At 37.1% G+C, this 19,006-nt stretch overlaps 2 protein-coding genes across 2 annotated transcripts; both read left to right on the forward strand.

The window, feature by feature from the left end:
* The first annotated feature begins 1,131 nt into the window (after positions 1 to 1,131).
* Positions 1,132 to 10,093, forward strand: LOC149405367 (uncharacterized). The gene is made up of 8 exons (XM_089607820.1): positions 1,132 to 1,235; positions 1,353 to 1,433; positions 1,551 to 1,622; positions 1,674 to 1,756; positions 2,651 to 2,703; positions 2,872 to 2,946; positions 3,218 to 3,296; positions 8,268 to 10,093. Exons 1-8 carry the CDS (start codon positions 1,132 to 1,134, stop codon positions 10,091 to 10,093), a joined length of 2,373 nt encoding a protein of 790 aa, XP_089463946.1.
* Positions 10,094 to 10,847: 754 nt separating this feature from the next.
* On the forward strand, positions 10,848 to 17,803 carry CIP1 (COP1-interactive protein 1). Its single transcript, XM_089607109.1, has 4 exons — positions 10,848 to 11,058; positions 11,558 to 11,628; positions 12,849 to 13,002; positions 13,141 to 17,803. The coding sequence occupies exons 3-4, from the start codon at positions 12,909 to 12,911 to the stop codon at positions 17,493 to 17,495; spliced, it is 4,449 nt and encodes a 1,482-aa protein (XP_089463235.1). The 5' UTR covers positions 10,848 to 11,058; positions 11,558 to 11,628; positions 12,849 to 12,908; the 3' UTR covers positions 17,496 to 17,803.
* The last annotated feature ends 1,203 nt before the right edge of the window (positions 17,804 to 19,006 follow it).

A 19,006-nucleotide genomic window follows, 5' to 3' on the forward strand; every position in this document is an offset into this window, starting at 1 on the left:
CGTAAGAGATCTCGATTTCAGATATATGCATTTCTAGCGGAAATATCGTACGTTACTTTCATTTTGTGGTCATCATTGAAGATGCACGTATGCATCGGAGCAATTCGATGATACGATATCGGCCAATCTGGTGCAGATCTAGTATTTGAGATCGCATTTATAATTCGGGGGGACGTCAAATTTATGTACCTCCATTAGAGTTCTTATCATAGAGAATCTTTCTCCGTCTGAGAGAAGAGCGTAATGACGCTTAAAGTATTTTTTTCTCATTTACCGACACCGGCGTCGTTCTGAAGAGGGCACTGTAGCAGGTCATGTACAAATGTACGAAGAGTAGAGCCTGGGGGAAGTTGTGGGAATTGGTCGATCAAATGAGAGAGTACGTGGTGGAGATTCTTGTAATCATCGATGATGTTTTTCCAAGTTTTTTCCCTTAAATTGAGACTCCATAATTTCAACTCTCTATCCTTTGTAACGACGTTATTCAACGAGAAAGGTTTCAGGCAAAAACTTTTCTCGTGAATATAGACGAGATAATCTACTAATGACATAATCTGTAAACACAGATAATTGGTGGGATATATAATATCTCTTACCGGCCTATTTCTGAACACAGAGGATGATATAGGTGTTGGAATTTGGTAATTAGCAAATGCTTCGCTTGAGCCTTCGCTTGAGTTGCTGAAGGCTTCTCTTGCAGTTTTAACCCAAGTCACAAATGTGGACTCATACAGGACATGAGCTAGGAGGAGACGAATGGCGCGTGAAATCGGAGATAGAGGACCCGGAGCAAATAATAGGTTGTGGTCGCCATTATCAGAGTAGACTCTTAGGGATTGCAGTAGCGCGGGGTGCGAAAATTGCATAAAAGCATGTATTGCATGCCTATTCATATCCACTTGTGAAATCAGAACCTTAACAAAATTACGGGGATATTCACTATGCTCATACAGTATTCTGGAGGATTCTCTATCCACCCGAAGGCGAGAGGTATGAAAGGTCTACCTGACGGCATCATCAAGTTAGTGACACCATCAGGTTGACAGCGTCATTAGGTTGACGATGTCATCAGGTTGACGGTATCATCAGATTGGCGTCACCTCAAGTTGGTGCCACCATCAAGTTGACGGTATGGAAGGTTGGCACCGTCAGGTTGGCGTCACCTCAAGTTGGTGTCACCATCAAGTTGACGGCATGACAGGTTGGCGACACTATCAGGTTGAGGACGTTATCAAGTTAGTGACACCATCAGGTTGACAACATTATTAGGTTGACGATGTCATCAGGTTGATGGTGTCATCAGGTTGATGTCACCACAAGTTGGTGCCACCATCAAGTTGACGGCATGGCAGGTTGGCGTCATCTCAAGTTGTTGTCACCATCAAATTGACGGCATGGCAGATTGGACACTATCAGGTTGACGACATCATCAAGTTAGTGACACTATCAGGTTGACAGCTCCATTAGGTTGACGACGTCATCAGGTTGACGGTGTCATCAGATTGGCGTCACCTTAAATTGGTGCTACCATCAAGTTGACGGCATGGCAGGTTGGCGTGGTGTCACCATCAAGTTGACGACATGACAGGTTGGCGACACTATCATGTTGGCGACGTCATCAAGTTAGTGACACCATCAGGTTGACAACGTCATTAGGTTGACGACGTCATCAGGTTGACGGTGTCATCAGGTTGGCGTCACCTCAAGTTGGTGCCACCATCAGGTTTACGGCATGACAGGTTGGCGACACCTTCAGGTTTGTTTTGTGCTCAAAATGAGTTGGTGTCAAGAGTCAAGGTTGGCTCGAGGTTTGACCAAAATATTTCTCTTATGAACTTGAGATTTACGCATGAGCTTGCCTTTTTGTTTTTGCTCTTGGGTATCGTATCTACCTAGCAAAAATCTGACCCAACATCCCTCATTAAAGCATATTTATCGGCCGAACAAAGATGCTTAGTCACGTCGCACAAACATCCCCTAAATAAAAATTCAATCATACAATCGGTATGAATCCGATTAAATTTGGCTTTAAAACATGATCTTCCTTTTGTGTTGTTGATGTGCGCAGTCACGTTTCTGATGTAGCGTAAGAGATCTCGATTTCAGATATATGCATTTCTGGCGGAAATATCGTACGTTACTTTCGTTTTGTGGTCATTCTTGAAGATGCATGTATGCATCGGAGCAATTCGATGATACGATATCGACCAATCTGGTGCAAATCTAGTATTTGAGATCGCATTTATAATTCGGGGGGACATCAAATTTATGTACCTCCATTAGAGTTCTTATCATAGAGAATCTCTCTCCGTCTGAGAGAAGAGCGTAATGGCACTTAAAGTATTTTTTCTCGTTTACCGACACCGGTGTCGTTCTGAAGAGGGAACTGTAGCAGGTCATATACAAATGTACGAAGAGTAGAGCCTGGGGGAAGTTGTGGGAATTGGTCGAGCAAATGAGAGAGTACGTGGTGGAGATTCTTGTAATCATCGATGATGTTTTTCCAAGTTTTTTCCCTTAAATTGAGACTCCATAATTTCAACTCTCTATCCTTTGTAACCACGTTATTCAACGAGAAAGGTTTCAGGCAAAAACATTTCTCGTGAATATAGACGAGACAATCTACTAATGACATAATCTATAAACGCAGATAATTGGTGGGAATTGGTCGAGCAAATGAAAGAGTACGTGGTGGAGATTCTTGTAATCATCGATGATGTTTTTCCAAGTTTTTTCCCTTAAATTGAGACTCCATAATTTCAACTCTCTATCCTTTGTAACCACGTTATTCAATGAGAAATGTTTCAGGCAAAAACATTTCTCGTGAATATAGACGAGACAATCTACTAATGACATAATCTGTAAACGCAGATAATTGGTGGGATATATAATATCTCTTACCGGCCTATTTCTGAACACAGAGGAGGGTATAGGTGTTTGAATGTGGTAATTAGCAAATGCTTCAATTGAGCCTTCGCTTGAGTTGCTGAAGGCTTCTCTTGCAGTTTTAACCCAAGTCACAAATGTGGACTCAGACAGGACATGAGCTAAGAGGAGACGAATGGCGCGTGGAATCGGAGATGGAGGACCCGGAGCGAATAATAGGTTGTGGTCACCATTATCGGAGTAGACTCCTAGGGATTGGAGTAGCGCGGGGGTGCAACAATTGCATAAAAGCATGTATTGCATGCATATTCATATCCACTTGTGAAATCAGAACCTTAACAAAATTACGGGGATATTCACTGTGCTCATACAGTATTCCGGAGGAGTCTCCATCCACCCGAAGGCGAGAGGTATGAAAGGTCTCCGGAATACTCTATGTACTTAAAAAACGATACTATTAAAGCCGGTATTCTTAAACTTTCACACCAAATGTGTTCAACATTCAAATCATTTCGCTAATAATTAGCCGTTGTGGTCTACGCAATATTCTCCAAACAACTCCGTTACAGTCGCAACTTCTCCATCACCTCTCTTTGATGCTGTCGCTCGAGTTTGCGACATTCACCACGTCGATATCATTTTTCGATTTTCTCTCTGTCCTCAACTTTCTATCATCAAAATCATTCTTGTGGTTTATAAAATCGAACACTTTACTGCGGAGTTTGCTTCTTGCTCATTCTATTTTTTCATTTGTGGTGAAAATGAACCGGCACGTCTACTAGCTAAGTTTTTTTTTTTTTTTTTTTTTTTTTGGTTACAAATATGTGACTTTAGATGAAAAGTTTCTTCCTAATTAAAAAAATAATTATAAAATCATTTCGCCACTTTTATTCCTTATTTGGGATAACATTTTAAAATGATAACGGACTATTATATCATGTTCTTTATGCTTTTGTGCTTACAATGAATTCCATGTGGAAATCAGACGACCTAGTTTCAATTATAAAGAATCTGGTTGATATTGATTTTGGAATTGGGTCTACGTGGACCTCTTATATGCAATTGTGTATACATAATATTAAAAACTCTGTTAGGTGGCCATATCCAATCCTAGAATTCCAAAATTCAAGCTCTCTCCAATTTTATGACTTGAATAAATGTGTATATGTGTGTGTCTATGTATGTATATAATAATGACTTTAACGACCGGTATTTAGTTAATTTGTTATGCCCGCATTGAATATAGAGGTTTCATTAAAAAGTCAAAAGTTGCTTTTCATGCGATTGGACTACATATTCAAGAATATGTACATATTTAAGACTAAAGAAGAGTTTTAGTATTGATTTGAGGAGGGCTTATTTACAAGTATAGATACACATATAATCAATTATTCAAAGTAGCATTGACATAGTTATTCATTTGGTTGGAAATCAAAATCTATTTTGAAATGCAAGGAAACTGGGTTACAGCTTCTAAAAACGTAAAAATGTATTTGGACGATGATTTGTATAGTGGAAATTACCTATAATATTTTTTTTCCAAACTTAAATTCTCAAATTTTTATGAAATTGTATTTACACGTGAGCCTGTTCGAGAGGAGGAGAAGGTACGTTAGTTCAAATTTTGAAATTGCAAAAGTGATCTTAGACTTCTTTGGATCGCTCTCTTTGTCAGACAATCTCAAAAGTCAGACATCTCGATGGTGGTAACCATGACATAGAGCCATTCTCAGTAGAATAAGTGAAACAAGATTTTTTCAAAATGGGCACAACGAAAATCACGGAGCCGGATGAGTTTCAACCAATATTTTTCAAACACAATTGAAACTTGATCAAGAGAGACATGTTTGACAGTTTTGAACGGTGGAGAGAATTCAATTGAAACTTTCGTCCCATTTGTCTACAAAATCATCTCTAAGACCACGATGATCTGTCTCAAATTGATGTTGGGGATCTTATTTCGGAAATTCAAACTGCGTTTGTTTTGGAAAGACTCATATTGAACAATGTGATTACGACCTTCGAAATTATACATTCCATGAACCAAAAGAAAAATAGAAAGATGTTGATATAGCTCTTAAACTCGACATGAGTAAGGTGTATGGTCGAGTGCAATAAGAGACCATGGATTACAGTCTGTGCCTGTAAAAAAAAAATTGAACTCCCGTTTTTTATTGGAAGGAATAAAAGTGCAATCTACGTGAAGAGATTCTCCAATTGATATCAGAGTTTTGTTGAGGTGGAACGTATAGTGAAAAAAAAATCCATTTTTTTTTATTTTATTTACCTATTGCGGTTGCAGTGTTATTTTAAAACTAGATATTTAAATTTAAAGAGTTGTTAAGGACTAATTATATTAATATTTTAGCCGATCAAAACATTCAAGTCATCGATAGTAGTATAGATGGAGAACCTTTCGTCTACAAAACTGTAGCTCAAATTAAGTTTACATTTATAGAGGTTTGATTATTATTATTATTATTATTATTTGTGATCAAAGCTTTAAATCCTCAAAAATTAAAACTAAAATGCCAAATTAAATGGAGTTCAGTTATTAATTTCGCCCATAATTAAAAGTGAAGGTACATCCAACGCTACAGTGGACTCGACATGCACGGGATCACAAAGTCCGAAACGCCAAAAGAGGGACAAGAAAAGCGCGGGAAAAGCGTCCCACGTGGCGTCAGAGATGAGTAACCAATAACGCTCCTTTATCTATTCTTTCTCTGAATTGATCATTTCTCATTATTTTCTGTTTTTGTTTTCTTACCCCAAAAAAAAAAAAAAAAAACAAACAAGAAGAAATAAATCTGGGTTGGGTTGTGTCTCTGAAAACGACGAAAAGTTTGGTATTTCCGTAATATTTCTGAAATCAAGAGGTCTTTTCTTTTCCATTACATATAAGCGCCAAGATTTCGATTCATCCCTGGGAAAAGACAAAACCCAACACCAATAGAAAAAAGAAGAAGAAAATAAAAAAACAATTCTTTCACTTTTCAACTGCCTTTGAAACTTTTGGAGGAAAATTGCTTAATTCAATTCAGATTTGTGTTAAGATTCTATTTCTGGGTGACAATCGCAAGGTAATTAATCATCTTTTTTGCTCTACTTTCTTTCATGTAAATTTAATCAAATTATTATTATTCTTGGGAAGTAAAAGCTTTCTGGATTACCCATATAAAAAATAAAATACAAAATTAATTTATTAATGCTCTAACTAATCAATGTTTCATCTTTAAATCATAGAATTATATTTTTGTTAGGCTCAAGTTTGTGCATAGTTTTCTATTTGAGTATTATAATGTTTACAAGCTTTGTGGTGTCCATGATATGATATCATTTAAGTCTCTCTTTCTCAAATATATATATATATATATATATATATATATATATATATATTTTTTTTGGATTACGTCGCTTTACATCCATAACTATTAACTATTCTAATGGAGGTTTTTTTCTTCTTCTTCCTAATCTATTAAACTGAATTATGTCATTCTCTTTATGTCACACTCACAATGAAACTCCCCCACAAATTGGATATAATATATCTGAAATGGACACATTTCTGTCCTCTGCTTTGTTTCTGTGTGAAATATTGATAGGAAATACATTAAATTACTTTTATCCCCTTTGTTTAAAAATTTAAATGGAAAAAATTGTCCTTTGATTTTTTTTTTCTTCCCCAAAACGCTACTCTATGTGCTCAATTTAATTTCTATGTTATTCACTTTTTTGTTCCTACGAATGCTAAATTGTTTAGATAAATAGTAATATATTATACTACTGCAAACAAAACTGTTTTCTATGTCTTTAATTGCTACTTTTCTTGTTATTTATATATAGTAAGAATGTGTTTAGAGAGGTTTCCATTCATTCACTTTTCCTTTTTTTATTTTTTTTATTTGCTAAGTTAGATAATTCATTTTCTTAAAATATATTCTGATACCAAAAAGTTGATATATTAAGAAACTCAAACTCTTTAAGAGGAATTAATAAACCAGTTTTTGACATTGGCGTTGCTAATTCAGTTCATATCAATAAATTTATTTTGGTTGAAATGTAATTCAGTGAACAAAATCTGATTCAAGTGGGTACTTTTATTCAAGCAATTGACATGTCAACCCTTTTAGACTTCCTCAGAAAAATAAATAGATTTGAAAAATAGTCTGTCATTTTTTTCAAATGCTTCTAAGCTCATCACTAGCAAATATAATGTCCAATTTATAATCTAAATTCTCATTTTAGTTGCATGCTTCTAGTTTGCCAAAGTCTCCAGTGAAAGCAAATATGGTCAAATTGAATAGCACAATCCATATTTAAATATATGTATATAATGTATATGCGTAGCAATTTATGGCCATTGATAGACCCAAGCTTCTTTATTGACATTTATGTTGAAAATGAAACTCTTTGACCACAACTGAATACCCAACAAAAATATGGATCTATATAAATAATAATAAAAAGAAAATATAAAAATCTCCTGGTTAATAACTTTACAGTAATGCACAATTGGCTTTAAAGACTGAAATTCTCTAAATGGAAAGGTGAAAGAGTTGAGAATTTTTCTGAGACTTTTGTTTTTTTGGGATGTGCGAGAATTTTCTGCTTTCCATTCAGAATTCATGTGGCCCTAAATTAATTATCTTACTCATTTCATTTCTCTTTTTCCTTTTTCCAGATCTACAATCTGTACGTGAAATTATTTATCTAAGATAAAAAAAAAATAGAGATGCTAAGCCGGTTAAGAGAGTTAACAAAGTCCTTTGGGAGTCAAGTTGGGTATGATGATGATCAGAGAATTGAGCTAATGAGAACGACTAAATCAGGTATTTTATTTATTTGTTATTTTAGGGGGAAAAAAAGTAATGCAAATTACATGTTTTGTTGTCTTGTAGACATTTATACGAACTGACCCACTTAAGTCACACGAATTATATTTTTTTGTTGAAAATTAGTTACAGCATACCTTTATTTTATTCATTATAATATACATAATTCTTTCACTTTTTTGTCAAATAAAAAATAGTATACATGCTTTTGAAATTTGAACTGTTATTTTATTATTATTTTTATAATCATTTTAAAGTATTAAGTTTACGTGTGATATTCATATACAATACGATGATTCAAACATTTATTCTGTTCATTCGACGGCTTCTTTATCTTTGCTAGTTTAAAATTTGAATTAATAAATAAGAGAAATCGACTTCTCATGATTATATTGAGTTTTTACCTTTTACTTTAAACGTTTAATGAACAAATCAGATATCTTTTTTAATATCACAATTATTGTATATGTTTGAACTTTTGGCATTATAGGAAACACATTACACGTGGATTTATTCATAACATTAGTTTTTCTCGTGTGTTTACAGAAGTTGAAAATAATGTGACAAGAATCTTGGACCTTATCAGAAGCCAACCAGAAGGGCAAGGAAAAGAAAAGCCCTCAAAAGCCTCTAAGAAAGAGAAGGAACTAATTGATTTGGTTGGGACTGTGTACAAAGAGTACGAGTCACTCTATGCCTTGTGCAACCATTTCATAGCCAATTCAAAGAACATCGTTGGCGAAAATGAGAAGAAACAAGAATGTTATTCAGATTTGGGGTCTGATGTGGAATACTTCTCATCAGATGAGATCGAGATCAGCGACATCAAATCAGGATCTAGTGATGATCGAGTTGTCGAGTTGAGGTTTCAATTGACATCAATGGACAAAGAGAATGAGGCTTTGAAGTTGCAGTGTAATTCGGCTCTTACAAGAGTTAAAGAAGTGGAAATGATCAATGGAGAGTTGAAAGCCGAATTGGACAAGAAAGGAATGGAGGTTTCGGGTTTAGTTACAGCTAAGGAGTCTGCAAACAGGCAATTGTTGGATCGAATTAAAGAGTTAGAGGCTCAACTGCTAGAAAAATCATCAGAGGCAATACAGCTTGAGGAGACAAATAAAGGATTACGTTCTTTAAGTTTGGAGCTTGATTTAATTTTGAAAGAAAAAGAAGGTCAATATTGCGTGCTTTTGAAGAAGCTAGAAGAAGATGAGAGACACCTTGAGTCAAGAATCAAAGAGTTTGACGCACAGGAAAGGAACATGACTCCGGAGATTGATTCCCTACGTGTGAAGGTGAGTGAGTTGGAAGTAGAGTTAGAAAACCTTTTAGGTGAAGTGGGAGAATTGGATGATCAAAACAAAGAATTAGAAGCACAATTGGAGAGAAAAAATACAGAGATTGATTCCTTACATTTGAAGATATGTGAATTAGAAGAAGAGTTGGAAAATATTTTGGGGGAAGTTGAAAAATTAGAGGATAAAAACACAAAATTAGAAGGACAAAAAGAAGAGCATACAACTTATCCAATTCGAAGTCAGGCTTTGGATGACGAAGTTATGGACTCGACATTGCAAATCAACAATTCAGAAGAGTGCTCGGATGGTTCGGATGGAAAGAAAACTCAGACGGAGAACCAAAACAATAGCAAGTTGTATGTGACAAATAGAGACAAACCGAATCCACAAATTGTGCAAAGAAAGATGGAGGAAATGGTGGAAAAGTTTCGGATTGGTTTCGAAGACAAGCTCCGCTTATTGTCTCAAAGAATTTTAATTACGGAGCAACTACACTATGATGCCAAAGAGAGCTACAAGGCGATAGTGGATAGGTATAAAAGAGCAAATAAGGGATTGGAAGAGAAGATTGTAGGTGACTTTAAGAAGATGAAGTATGTCTCAGAATCGGCGCGATATGCTTTGGTGACCGAATTCGATTTCTTTGTTCGAAAGTTTGAGGAGGAAAATGAGAACTTTTCAAATCGTATTTCAAGAGTGTCGATTGAGCTAAAAGTTGCGAAAAGGTGGGTCTATGGAGCGACAAATGAGATTAAGAGACTGAAGCACAACGTGGATTGCTTGGTGGCATATTTAGAGCATAAAGAAGAACAAGAGGTTTTGTTGAGAGACAAGATTTGGAAGTTGGAGGCAAAAGTGAGCAAAGAGAGCGGCGAAAGGCTAAACATGGTGCAAGAGATCTCACAACTCGAGAAAAAATTGGCGAAGAATGAGAGACTTACTAAGGAAAAAGATGATAGAATATTGAGCCTTGGCGAAGAGAAGATAGAGGCAATCAGACAACTTTGTGTCTCCATTGAGTATTATCGCAATCGTGTTGATCATCTCAAAACAATTATATCAACCATGAGATAAAGATGGGTTATGACAATATATCTTATCTAATTACATTAGATTTAGTCATGTATAATATGTATAATGATACACATGAAGATATATGTTGTTCTGTTTTTACATTTCTTTTGTTATGATTACATAGTTTGTTTATTGATTGTGATGACCAAATCGGCAAATCCTATTTGCCTAGATGGCTTTCTTTAAGAATTCTCATAGAAGGGTCATAAAGAATATATTTTATTACCTCAACATGTTATTTATCTAGAAATTTTGAAATCATGTAATTGCAATCCCATTATAGCTCTATCAGAACCCAATAATACAACTTCTGTGGCGAAGTTTTTTTTTAAACAGAAAAAAAAAAGAAGAGAAATGCCTATTATGGTTAAACATAGAAATAAAAACGGATATTTCTTAACCAGTCATCAAATAAAACAGGGAACGTCCACTCTCAAAAGCACATCATGATCTTATTCCATTAATATGGTACTTTCAGATTTTATTTTACTATCTGTGTATTAATGGGTTGAACGCAAGAAATTGTAAATACGCTATAAATCTACCAAAAATGATAATCTCGCGGTATTATTCTTTTTTAAAACGATTATATCACGATATTTTGACCAGCGGCAAGATGCCAGATCATATACGCGCTCGTGGATGGCGATTCTCGTAATTAGAAGCACAATAAGGGGTAAGTTTACTAAAAATAGCTCCAAAGATTCCACTCTGAACAAAAAGTTTAAAAATTAAAATAAAGAGAATTAATTTTTATTTATTTTGAAGCTAGAAATGATAGACGAGTCACTCGTCAGAGTTCTCTAATCCAAACAAAAACCACACTCTCTCTCTTTTCATTTCTTTTTTTCCTTTATTGGAAAATCAACACTTTCTTGGATTGGTGAGAGCTTCGAATCAATCGTCTCTTCTTTCTTCTCTGCGTTTGATCGTCTTGTTTCCGAGGTGCTTGTCTCCGATTTCAGGTATTCTTCGATTTGACTCTCAAACTTGTACATCGATTCGATCACCAGTTTATCGGATTCCTTTAGCCGGAGAATTCTATCTTCTCGGAGCTCAAATTTTCGCGGCAGAGATTGAGAAAAAGTAGGACTGTTTGTGAAGTCATACACAGAAAGACACAGAAACGAAGTCTCTTAATTGTTCGAATTTCGTTAGATCAAGTTTTGTACGGACTTCTGTGATTTTTCGTCCTTGAAAATTCATATTCTTGAATTCTTTAAAATATTATATTAGCTGATTTCGTTTCATCATAAAAAAAACCTTGAACTCATACCCAGCTGTATTAATAAAAGTTGATGTAGACTAGATCGTGCTTATTAGAGTTCTAGCTTGCACTAAAATTGAATATTAAATCTTCTTTTGATCGTGATATTGGGAGATTCATTTAAAAAAAAAAAAAAAAAAAAAAAACTCTTAGTTTGTATTTGTTAATTATTCTGTTTGGACTTTTGGTTTATTCAGGAAATTGAGGCTTTTTGTCGTTCTGGTAGTAATTCCTGAAGAGAAGGGGAAATTGTGGGAAAATCTCACAGGTAAAACTGTTTTCTTCAATTCAATCTTTTGTCTTGAAGTATTATGCAGGGACCTTTTAGTCATTTTCATTATTCAATAAATAGTTGACGTTTCTTTTTTAGCCAATAGCAGTTTCTGATATAACTAAACAGTTTTTAAATACAATATAATTAGCAGTTTTGAAAAGAAACAAATTGTGCTAATACATAATTAATTAGTGTTAATGCTCTAAATTTGATAAGAATTTATGAAACTAAACAACAAAAAGTAACAGCTCTTTTCCAGCAGAATAAATTTAAAGATGAAAAACAGCTCATTTTTTTTTTCTTTCGCTATGATATATGTTTTTTAATGAGCCCACCCAGTTGGCCCTTTAATAATTAAGATGGTATTATGCTGACGTGGCACGTATTATAAGCGCATTTTCGAAAGTGATGTCTTTGGATTCGTGAACTCTCGCGGGATAAAAAAAAAAAAAAAAAGCGAAGTTGAAGGTTTTTTTTTTTTTTTTTTTAACCATTTCTTTTTGCTCAGTTGTAAATTTAAAATTCGAGCAAAAAAGAAGTTGTATTTTTTTAATATTAGCCGAAATTTGTATGGTGGTAGTATTGATTCAGGATGTAATGATTGTAGACTTACGTTTTGAGCCGAAATTTGTATATATATATATTCATATATATATATATATATTCATATATATATATATTCATATATATATATATATATATATATATATATATATATATATATGAAATAAAACGAATTAGAAAGGCTTTTGTTTTATAGCTCAACAAATCTGGGTTTTAGTGCTTTTGAGAATTCAAATACTGGGTTTTGAAGTCTAAATCTTGTCATTTCATTGAAAGTAGCATTTCATTTTTTTCCCTTTCCCAACTAGTCTACAATTATAAGGTATTTTGAGATTTTCTGTATTTGTTACCTGATGAATTTCTGCAGCCATTATAACTCACTATATTTCCTCCTGATATTTATGTGCCTTTTTAATTTATATTTGAATCTCATGTGCTATAGCCTATATAACAGTTTTTCTTTCAGCACATTGGGGATGATTCTAATGTATGCTCTTTTCTCTTTTTGTTTTTTACTTACTGCATTAAATTCATTCACCTTGTATAATCTCCGTGTTGTGTCACGCCAATCGGCTTCATGTGAAACTTATTTACCTTCTCTGATAACCTAGTAATTAATGGTGTTCTGATAAAAAGATTTATTGTTTCAGGCCTCTGATATGAACGCAGTCTTACGAGAGTAGAGTTAAGGTGGTCTTAAAGTTGAAGACATGGGAAAGCACCGTATAAGGGGTTCGTTTAAATCTCTATTTGGAAATCATATTCACGAAGAAAAACATGATGAGCTGAAAGAAGCCAAAATCGGTAAGCTCTACTTGGTGTTAATTTAAAAAACTATTTCAGTTAAATCTGAAAGAAACTACTCTTCTTAAATGTGTGAAACACACTTATGGGTTCTTAAATAGTAAAATGTTAGATGATTATATTTCTCTTTTACTGCAGGAATGGAGGACAATGTGAACAAAATCTTGACGCTTATCAGAGATGGAGATCATGGAGAAAACAATGGCGATTCGGTATCCGACTCGAGACGAGAAAAACTTACAGAGCTAGTCCAGGATTTCCAGAATCAGTATGCATCACTTTATGATCGTTACGATAATCTAACGGAAGAGCTAAGGAAAAAGTTGAAAAGTAAAAAAGAAAAGGACAGCTCTTCTTCATCCAGCTCAGACTCAGACTCGGACGGCAACTCGAAGGGAAAAAGCAGCAAAAACGGAAAATTGGAGAGTGAGCTTCATAAGGTAATTGATGGCATCAAACAAGAACTTGAAGCGGCAAAATTGGAAGTTGTTGACCTGAACAAGAAGCTGACAGTGACCACCGGAGAGAAAGAAGTACTGAATTCAGATTACTCGAATGCATTGATCAAGATACAGGAAGTAGAGAAATTCGCAAGTGAATTGAAGGGTGAAGCAGAAGGTTTAAATGGTGAGAAGACAAAGCTTCTGAATATCAATAAGGAGCTAATCAAGGAGAAAGATGAAGCGGAAAAGATCGCATCGGAGTTCAAAGCCACGACTAACAAGCTCAGCGAAGAGAATGCGATGCTTGCGAAAGAGCTAGAAGTTGTGCGAGGGGATTTAAGCAAAGCTCTCAAAGATAGAGAGGAAGAGAACGCATCTCTAACCTTGAAAATTTCAGAGCTTTATAGTGAGATTAAGCTGATTGAGAGTAAAGAAGCTGAACTGAAACAGGTGAGAGAGGAAAATGTGGGGTTGCAAGCTCAAATTTCAGGGCTTTCCAACGAGATTCAACAGGCTCAGGAGAAGATACAAGGACATTTGACGGAGTCCAGTCAGTTGAAGGAGACATTGGGAGTGAAAGAGAGGGACTTTTCATCTCTCTATGAGAAGCATGAGTCACACGGGACTGAAACGTCGGCTCGAATCAGCGAATTAGAGGGACAGATTACAGGGCTGAAGCTGGAGTTTGAGTCCTCGGCGAGTCAGAGAAGCGACATGGAAAAGAAAATTGCGAGCAAAGAAGATGAAGCTAGAGAATTGAGAGAGGGCAACGTGGCACTGCAAGCCCAAATTTCACAGCTTTCTAATGAAATTCAGCAGGCACGGGAGACAATTAAAGGACACTCGGACGAAGCAAGTCAACTAAAGGAGGCATTGGGAGTGAAGGAAAAGGAATATTCAGCTCTCCATGAGAAACATGAAACACACGGGAGTGAAACTTCTGCTCGAATTATCGAATTAGAGGGGCAATTCACAGCGCTGAAGCTGGAGCTCGAGTCCTTGGTGAGTCAGAAAAGCGACTTCGAGAGCCGTGTTGCGAGCAAAGAAGATGAAGCAAGAGAATTAAGAGAGAGCAATGTGGCATTGCAAGCTCAAATTTCACAGCTATCTAACGAAATTCAGCAAGCACAGGAGACAATAAAGGGACACTTGAGTGAATCAAGTCAACTGAAGGAGACCTTGGGAGTGAAGGAAAGGGAATATTCAACTCTCTTTGAGAAACATGAAACACACGGGAGTGAAACTTCTTCTCGAATTATCGAATTAGAGGCGCAAATTACAGGGCTGAAGATGGAGCTCGAGTCCATGGTGCGTCAGAAAAGCAACATGGAAACCCAGATTGAGAGCAAAGAAAATGAAGCAAGAGAATTGAGAGAGAGCAACGTGGCACTGCAAGCTCAAATTTCACAGCTTTCTAATGAAATTCAGGAGGCAATAAGAGGGCATTTGGATGAATCAACTCAGCTGAAGGAGACATTGGGTGTGAAGGAAAGGGAATATTCGACTCTCTTTGAGAAACACGGTACACACACGAGTGAAACCTCTGCTCGAATGAAAGAATTAGAGGAACAAGTGACGGGATTGAGACTGGAGCTCGAGGCTATGCAAGGTCACAAAAGTGACTTGGAATTGCAGATTGAGAGCAAAGAAACTGAAGCGGGACAGCGGAGAGAGGAAACTGTAGCACTGCAGGCTCAAGTTTCACAGCTCTCGAATGAAATTCAGCAAGCTCGAGCGGCAATAGAACGGAATTTGGCTGAATCTAGTCAGTTGAAGGAGACACTGGGTGTGAAGGAAAGAGAGTACGTCACTTTATCTGAAAAGCACGAGGCTCACGGGACTGAAACTTCGGCTCGAGTTGCAGAACTTGAGGCACAACTGTCCGCTCTGAAACTGGAGTTGAATTCGATGCAGAGTCAGAGAAGCGATATGGAAGTGAAGATCGAGAGCAAAGAAGCCGAAGCGAGACAACTAAGAGAGGAAAATTCCGCTCTGAACGCCCAAATTTCACAGATCTCAAATGAAATTCAACTGGCCCAGGAGACGATAAAGGGTCACTTGACTGAATCTAATCAATTGAAAGAGACTTTGGGTGTGAAGGAGAAAGAATACTTCACTCTCTGCGAAAGACATGAGACACATGGGACTGAAACGTCGTCTCGGATAAAGATGTTGGAGGCTCAGGTGACGGGCCTGGAACTGGAGCTAGAGTCAGTCAGAGCTGAGAAGAGAGACTTCGAAGTGAAGATCGAGAGCAAAGAGGCTGAAGCGAATCAACTGAGAGAGGAAATCACAAGATTGCAAGCTCAAATTTCGGGGCTCGAGTCAATGTCAAAGGAGAGAGACGAAGAACTTTCAGCTCTGATGAAGAAACTCGAAGATAGCAGCAATGAGTCCGAATCTAGAATAGCGGATTTGACTGCACAGGTCAACAATCTGCAATCGGATCTGGATTTGACGCGTGCCCAAAAACTCGAACTGGAAGAGCTGATTGTCTGCAAGGGCGACGAAGCATCAATCCAAACGAAGGGCTTGGTGGATCAGGTGAGTTCGCTGCAGCAAGAATTGGAGTCCCTGCATCAGAAAAGAACTGAATCAGAAGCGGAAATGGAGAGCAAAACTCGAGAAATTTCTGAGCACTTGATACAGATTCAACAATTGAAAGAGGAAATAACAAGCAAGACTCTTGAGCATCAGAGGCTACTTGAAGACAAAGAAAGCGTAGTGGCAGAGAATAAGAATTTGGAGCTCAAGATCGACACTGTTCAGAGCCAGAACAACGAACTCGAGGAGCAAATAAAGGGTAAGATCGAAGAAAACGGTCTGCTGAGAGAAGAAATCGTTGGTCTCAGGGACAGAGTTCTCGAGTTGGAGAAAATCTTGGCCGAGAAAGAGGGCGAACTATCCACTCTCGTGGAAACTCTCAAGAGCGGAGAGAACGAAGCTTCTGCTCAAATAGTAGTCTTGACATCTCAGGTTAGTAATCTGCAGAAAGAGCTTGATTCGTTGCAGACTCAGAAGAACGAAATGCAATCGCAGTTCGAGAGAGAGAAGCAAGAACTCGAGAGTCACAAGGTCGAGTTATCTGGAAAAATCAACAGCCATCAGATAATGCTGCGAGAGCGAGAGGATTCGCACTACGAGCTGAACGAGAAGCACAAACAGGTCGAGAGCTGGTTCCACAGCAGCAAATCGAAGCTAGAAGCCGCTGAGAAGAGGATCGAAGAGATGGCGGAAGATTTTGGGAAGAAATTCCATTCCAAGGATCAGATCATAGCCGATTTGGAGCTGATCACCGAAGAGCTGAAGAGGGATTTGGAGGTGAAAGAAGACGAGCTCAGCACCGTGCTCGACAACATCCACAACATCGAGGTCAAGCACCGTCTCTCGAACCAGAAGCTTCGGATCACCGAGCAACTGTTGAGTGAGAAGGAGCAAAGCTTCAGAGAAGCCGAAGAGAGGTTCGTGGAAGAGAAGAGAGCGCTCGAAGAGAGGATCGCTTCGCTGTACGAGAAACTGGCAGCGGACAAGGAAGCTTATGAAGGAATAATCACGGAAATCTCGGGGAAAGTGACCGAACTGGAAGTTCTGATTCGGAAATTCCACGAAGATTACACAATCTACGCGAACTCCGTAAGCAGCGCATCGAACGAGGTTCGGATTGCGAGGACCATGTTCGTCGAGATCAACGGAGAAAAGCTCAGGATGAAGAAGGAGATCGATGATCTAGCCGAGAAATTGCAGGGAAAGACACGAGAAGGATCGGAGCTACGTGGACGGGTTGATTTCTTGGAGGCCAAGGCAACGAAAGAAGGGAAAGAGAAGGACGATCTGAGCAAAGCGTTGACTTCGCTCGAGAAGAAAGTTACTGAGATGGAAAAGATGATGGAAGAGAAGAACAAGGGAATTCTCGGGCTCGGAGAAGAGAAGAGAGAGGCGATAAGACAGCTCTGCTTGTGGATCGACTATCACCGGAGCCGATACGATTATCTCAAAGAAGCTCTGTCAAAGACTATTAAGCCTAATGTAAGAAGCCAGAGAGCAGCCTAGTAATTGCTCATTATTATTTATTTTTATTTTTATTTATCATTATATGTCATTTTTTTTTTCTTTTATATGGCATTGTTCCTATTTTTTTCACCCATCATTATTTTGATTTTGTGCCTTCTTTTACAATGTTTAAAGCATAAGACAGGTCTGTCTGTGTGCTGTTGATAATGCAAGTTTTGTAGAGTCAGACTCATTAAGCACTTTCACATGAAAGTGGTGATGTACTGAAACCCTTATTTTGTTGGCTTTCTGTATTGTATCCTAGCTTATCTTTTGGGGATCGGTTAAATAATTCATTATGTAAGCAAGATCAGATTGTCCAAAGCTCTTGTTTGATTATATCCAAGTTTTTTTTTTTTTTTTTTTTTTTCGTAGAAGATGTGATGTCAAATCGCTGGTCTGACTAAATTGGTTCAGTCCGGTTTGCTTAGAGACTGGACCGGACTAAGCACAACCTTAATTATCTCCAACCGTTTAAATGATCAACGTTTGACTCGATGTGAGCTGCATGTAACTCGATAAAATAATGGCGGAACCAGCGGTTAATTTGGCTATCAAATTTTTGCTTGCGGTTAATGGTTAACCATGATCCACTTATTTAGGGGGGACTGATACGTTCGGGATGAAAAGCAATTCACTAAACGAATAGTCAAATGTACATGAATATAAAGTTTGAGACTCCTTCTCACTTCCACCCAATCCTCTCCCGGAGATTGATACGCACGTCAATGCAAAAACACGCTCTCACACACTTAGTACAACGGTATAGAAGTTGTAAGTTTTCTAGAGTTTGTTGTCGATGATGATCTCCAGAGTAGACAGACAAACACAAGAATGAGGTTGCGTGATTTACAAAATAGAAAAGTAAGTGAAGTGAGCAAAATAACCTACATGGATATTTATATGATTCACTCCTAATCTCTCGCGAAATATAAAGTCGAACTTGTATGGGCAAATTTGATTTTATCGTCCATGAATATCACAACTGAATAGGCATGTTTAGTTCGTTATTACGCGCGGGAGGAAAAGACACAAGTACCCCGATTCTTTAAGTAGCTTGAACAATTTCTTGACGCTTTGACTTGAACAATTTATTTTGCCAAACCAAAACCTATGCCACAGAGGATCCAACAATTTCCCCCTTGACATTTTGGCAAAACAAACAAAAGACACTTCACAGAGTGTTTCAAGTTAAAGTTCTAGCATATCTAATCAGCTCAAAATATTGAAGGCAATAAAGCAATTGTTTAAGCTAGCTATTACAACCCATTCAAAATAAAACACTCAACAAAAAATACTCTCCATTTTTACCATAAAAAGACAAGCCAAGGGAACATATCTAAGTTGAGAGTAAAACATACTTAATATACTGAAATGAAAGAAAGAGAAAAAAAATACATTTTTCTTCGACGCAACGGCTTCAAACTTTTTCTTCTTATTCAACTTCATCATCATCATGAACTTCTTCAATCGGGTACTTGATGTCAAAAAATAGGTTGCTGGGAAGCTTT

Source organism: Urtica dioica, chromosome 2 (assembly GCF_054948205.1).
Source record: "Urtica dioica subsp. dioica isolate 48M chromosome 2, U.dioica_male_clone48M_v1_H2, whole genome shotgun sequence".
Lineage (NCBI taxonomy): Eukaryota > Viridiplantae > Streptophyta > Magnoliopsida > Rosales > Urticaceae > Urtica > Urtica dioica.

Excerpts from the sequence above, each read along its gene's own strand:
- LOC149405367 (XM_089607820.1), top strand. The coding sequence starts at position 1,132 with ATGGAAGGTTGGCACCGTCAGGTTGGCGTCACCTCAAGTTGGTGTCAC. Across the intron at positions 1,236-1,352 it reads CAGGTTGAGGACGTTATCAA|GTTGGCGTCATCTCAAGTTG; the intron begins GTTAGTGACACC and ends ACGGCATGGCAG. Across the intron at positions 3,297-8,267 it reads CATCCACCCGAAGGCGAGAG|AAGTTGAAAATAATGTGACA; the intron begins GTATGAAAGGTC and ends GTGTGTTTACAG.
- CIP1 (XM_089607109.1), top strand. The coding sequence starts at position 12,909 with ATGGGAAAGCACCGTATAAGGGGTTCGTTTAAATCTCTATTTGGAAAT. Across the intron at positions 13,003-13,140 it reads GCTGAAAGAAGCCAAAATCG|GAATGGAGGACAATGTGAAC; the intron begins GTAAGCTCTACT and ends CTTTTACTGCAG.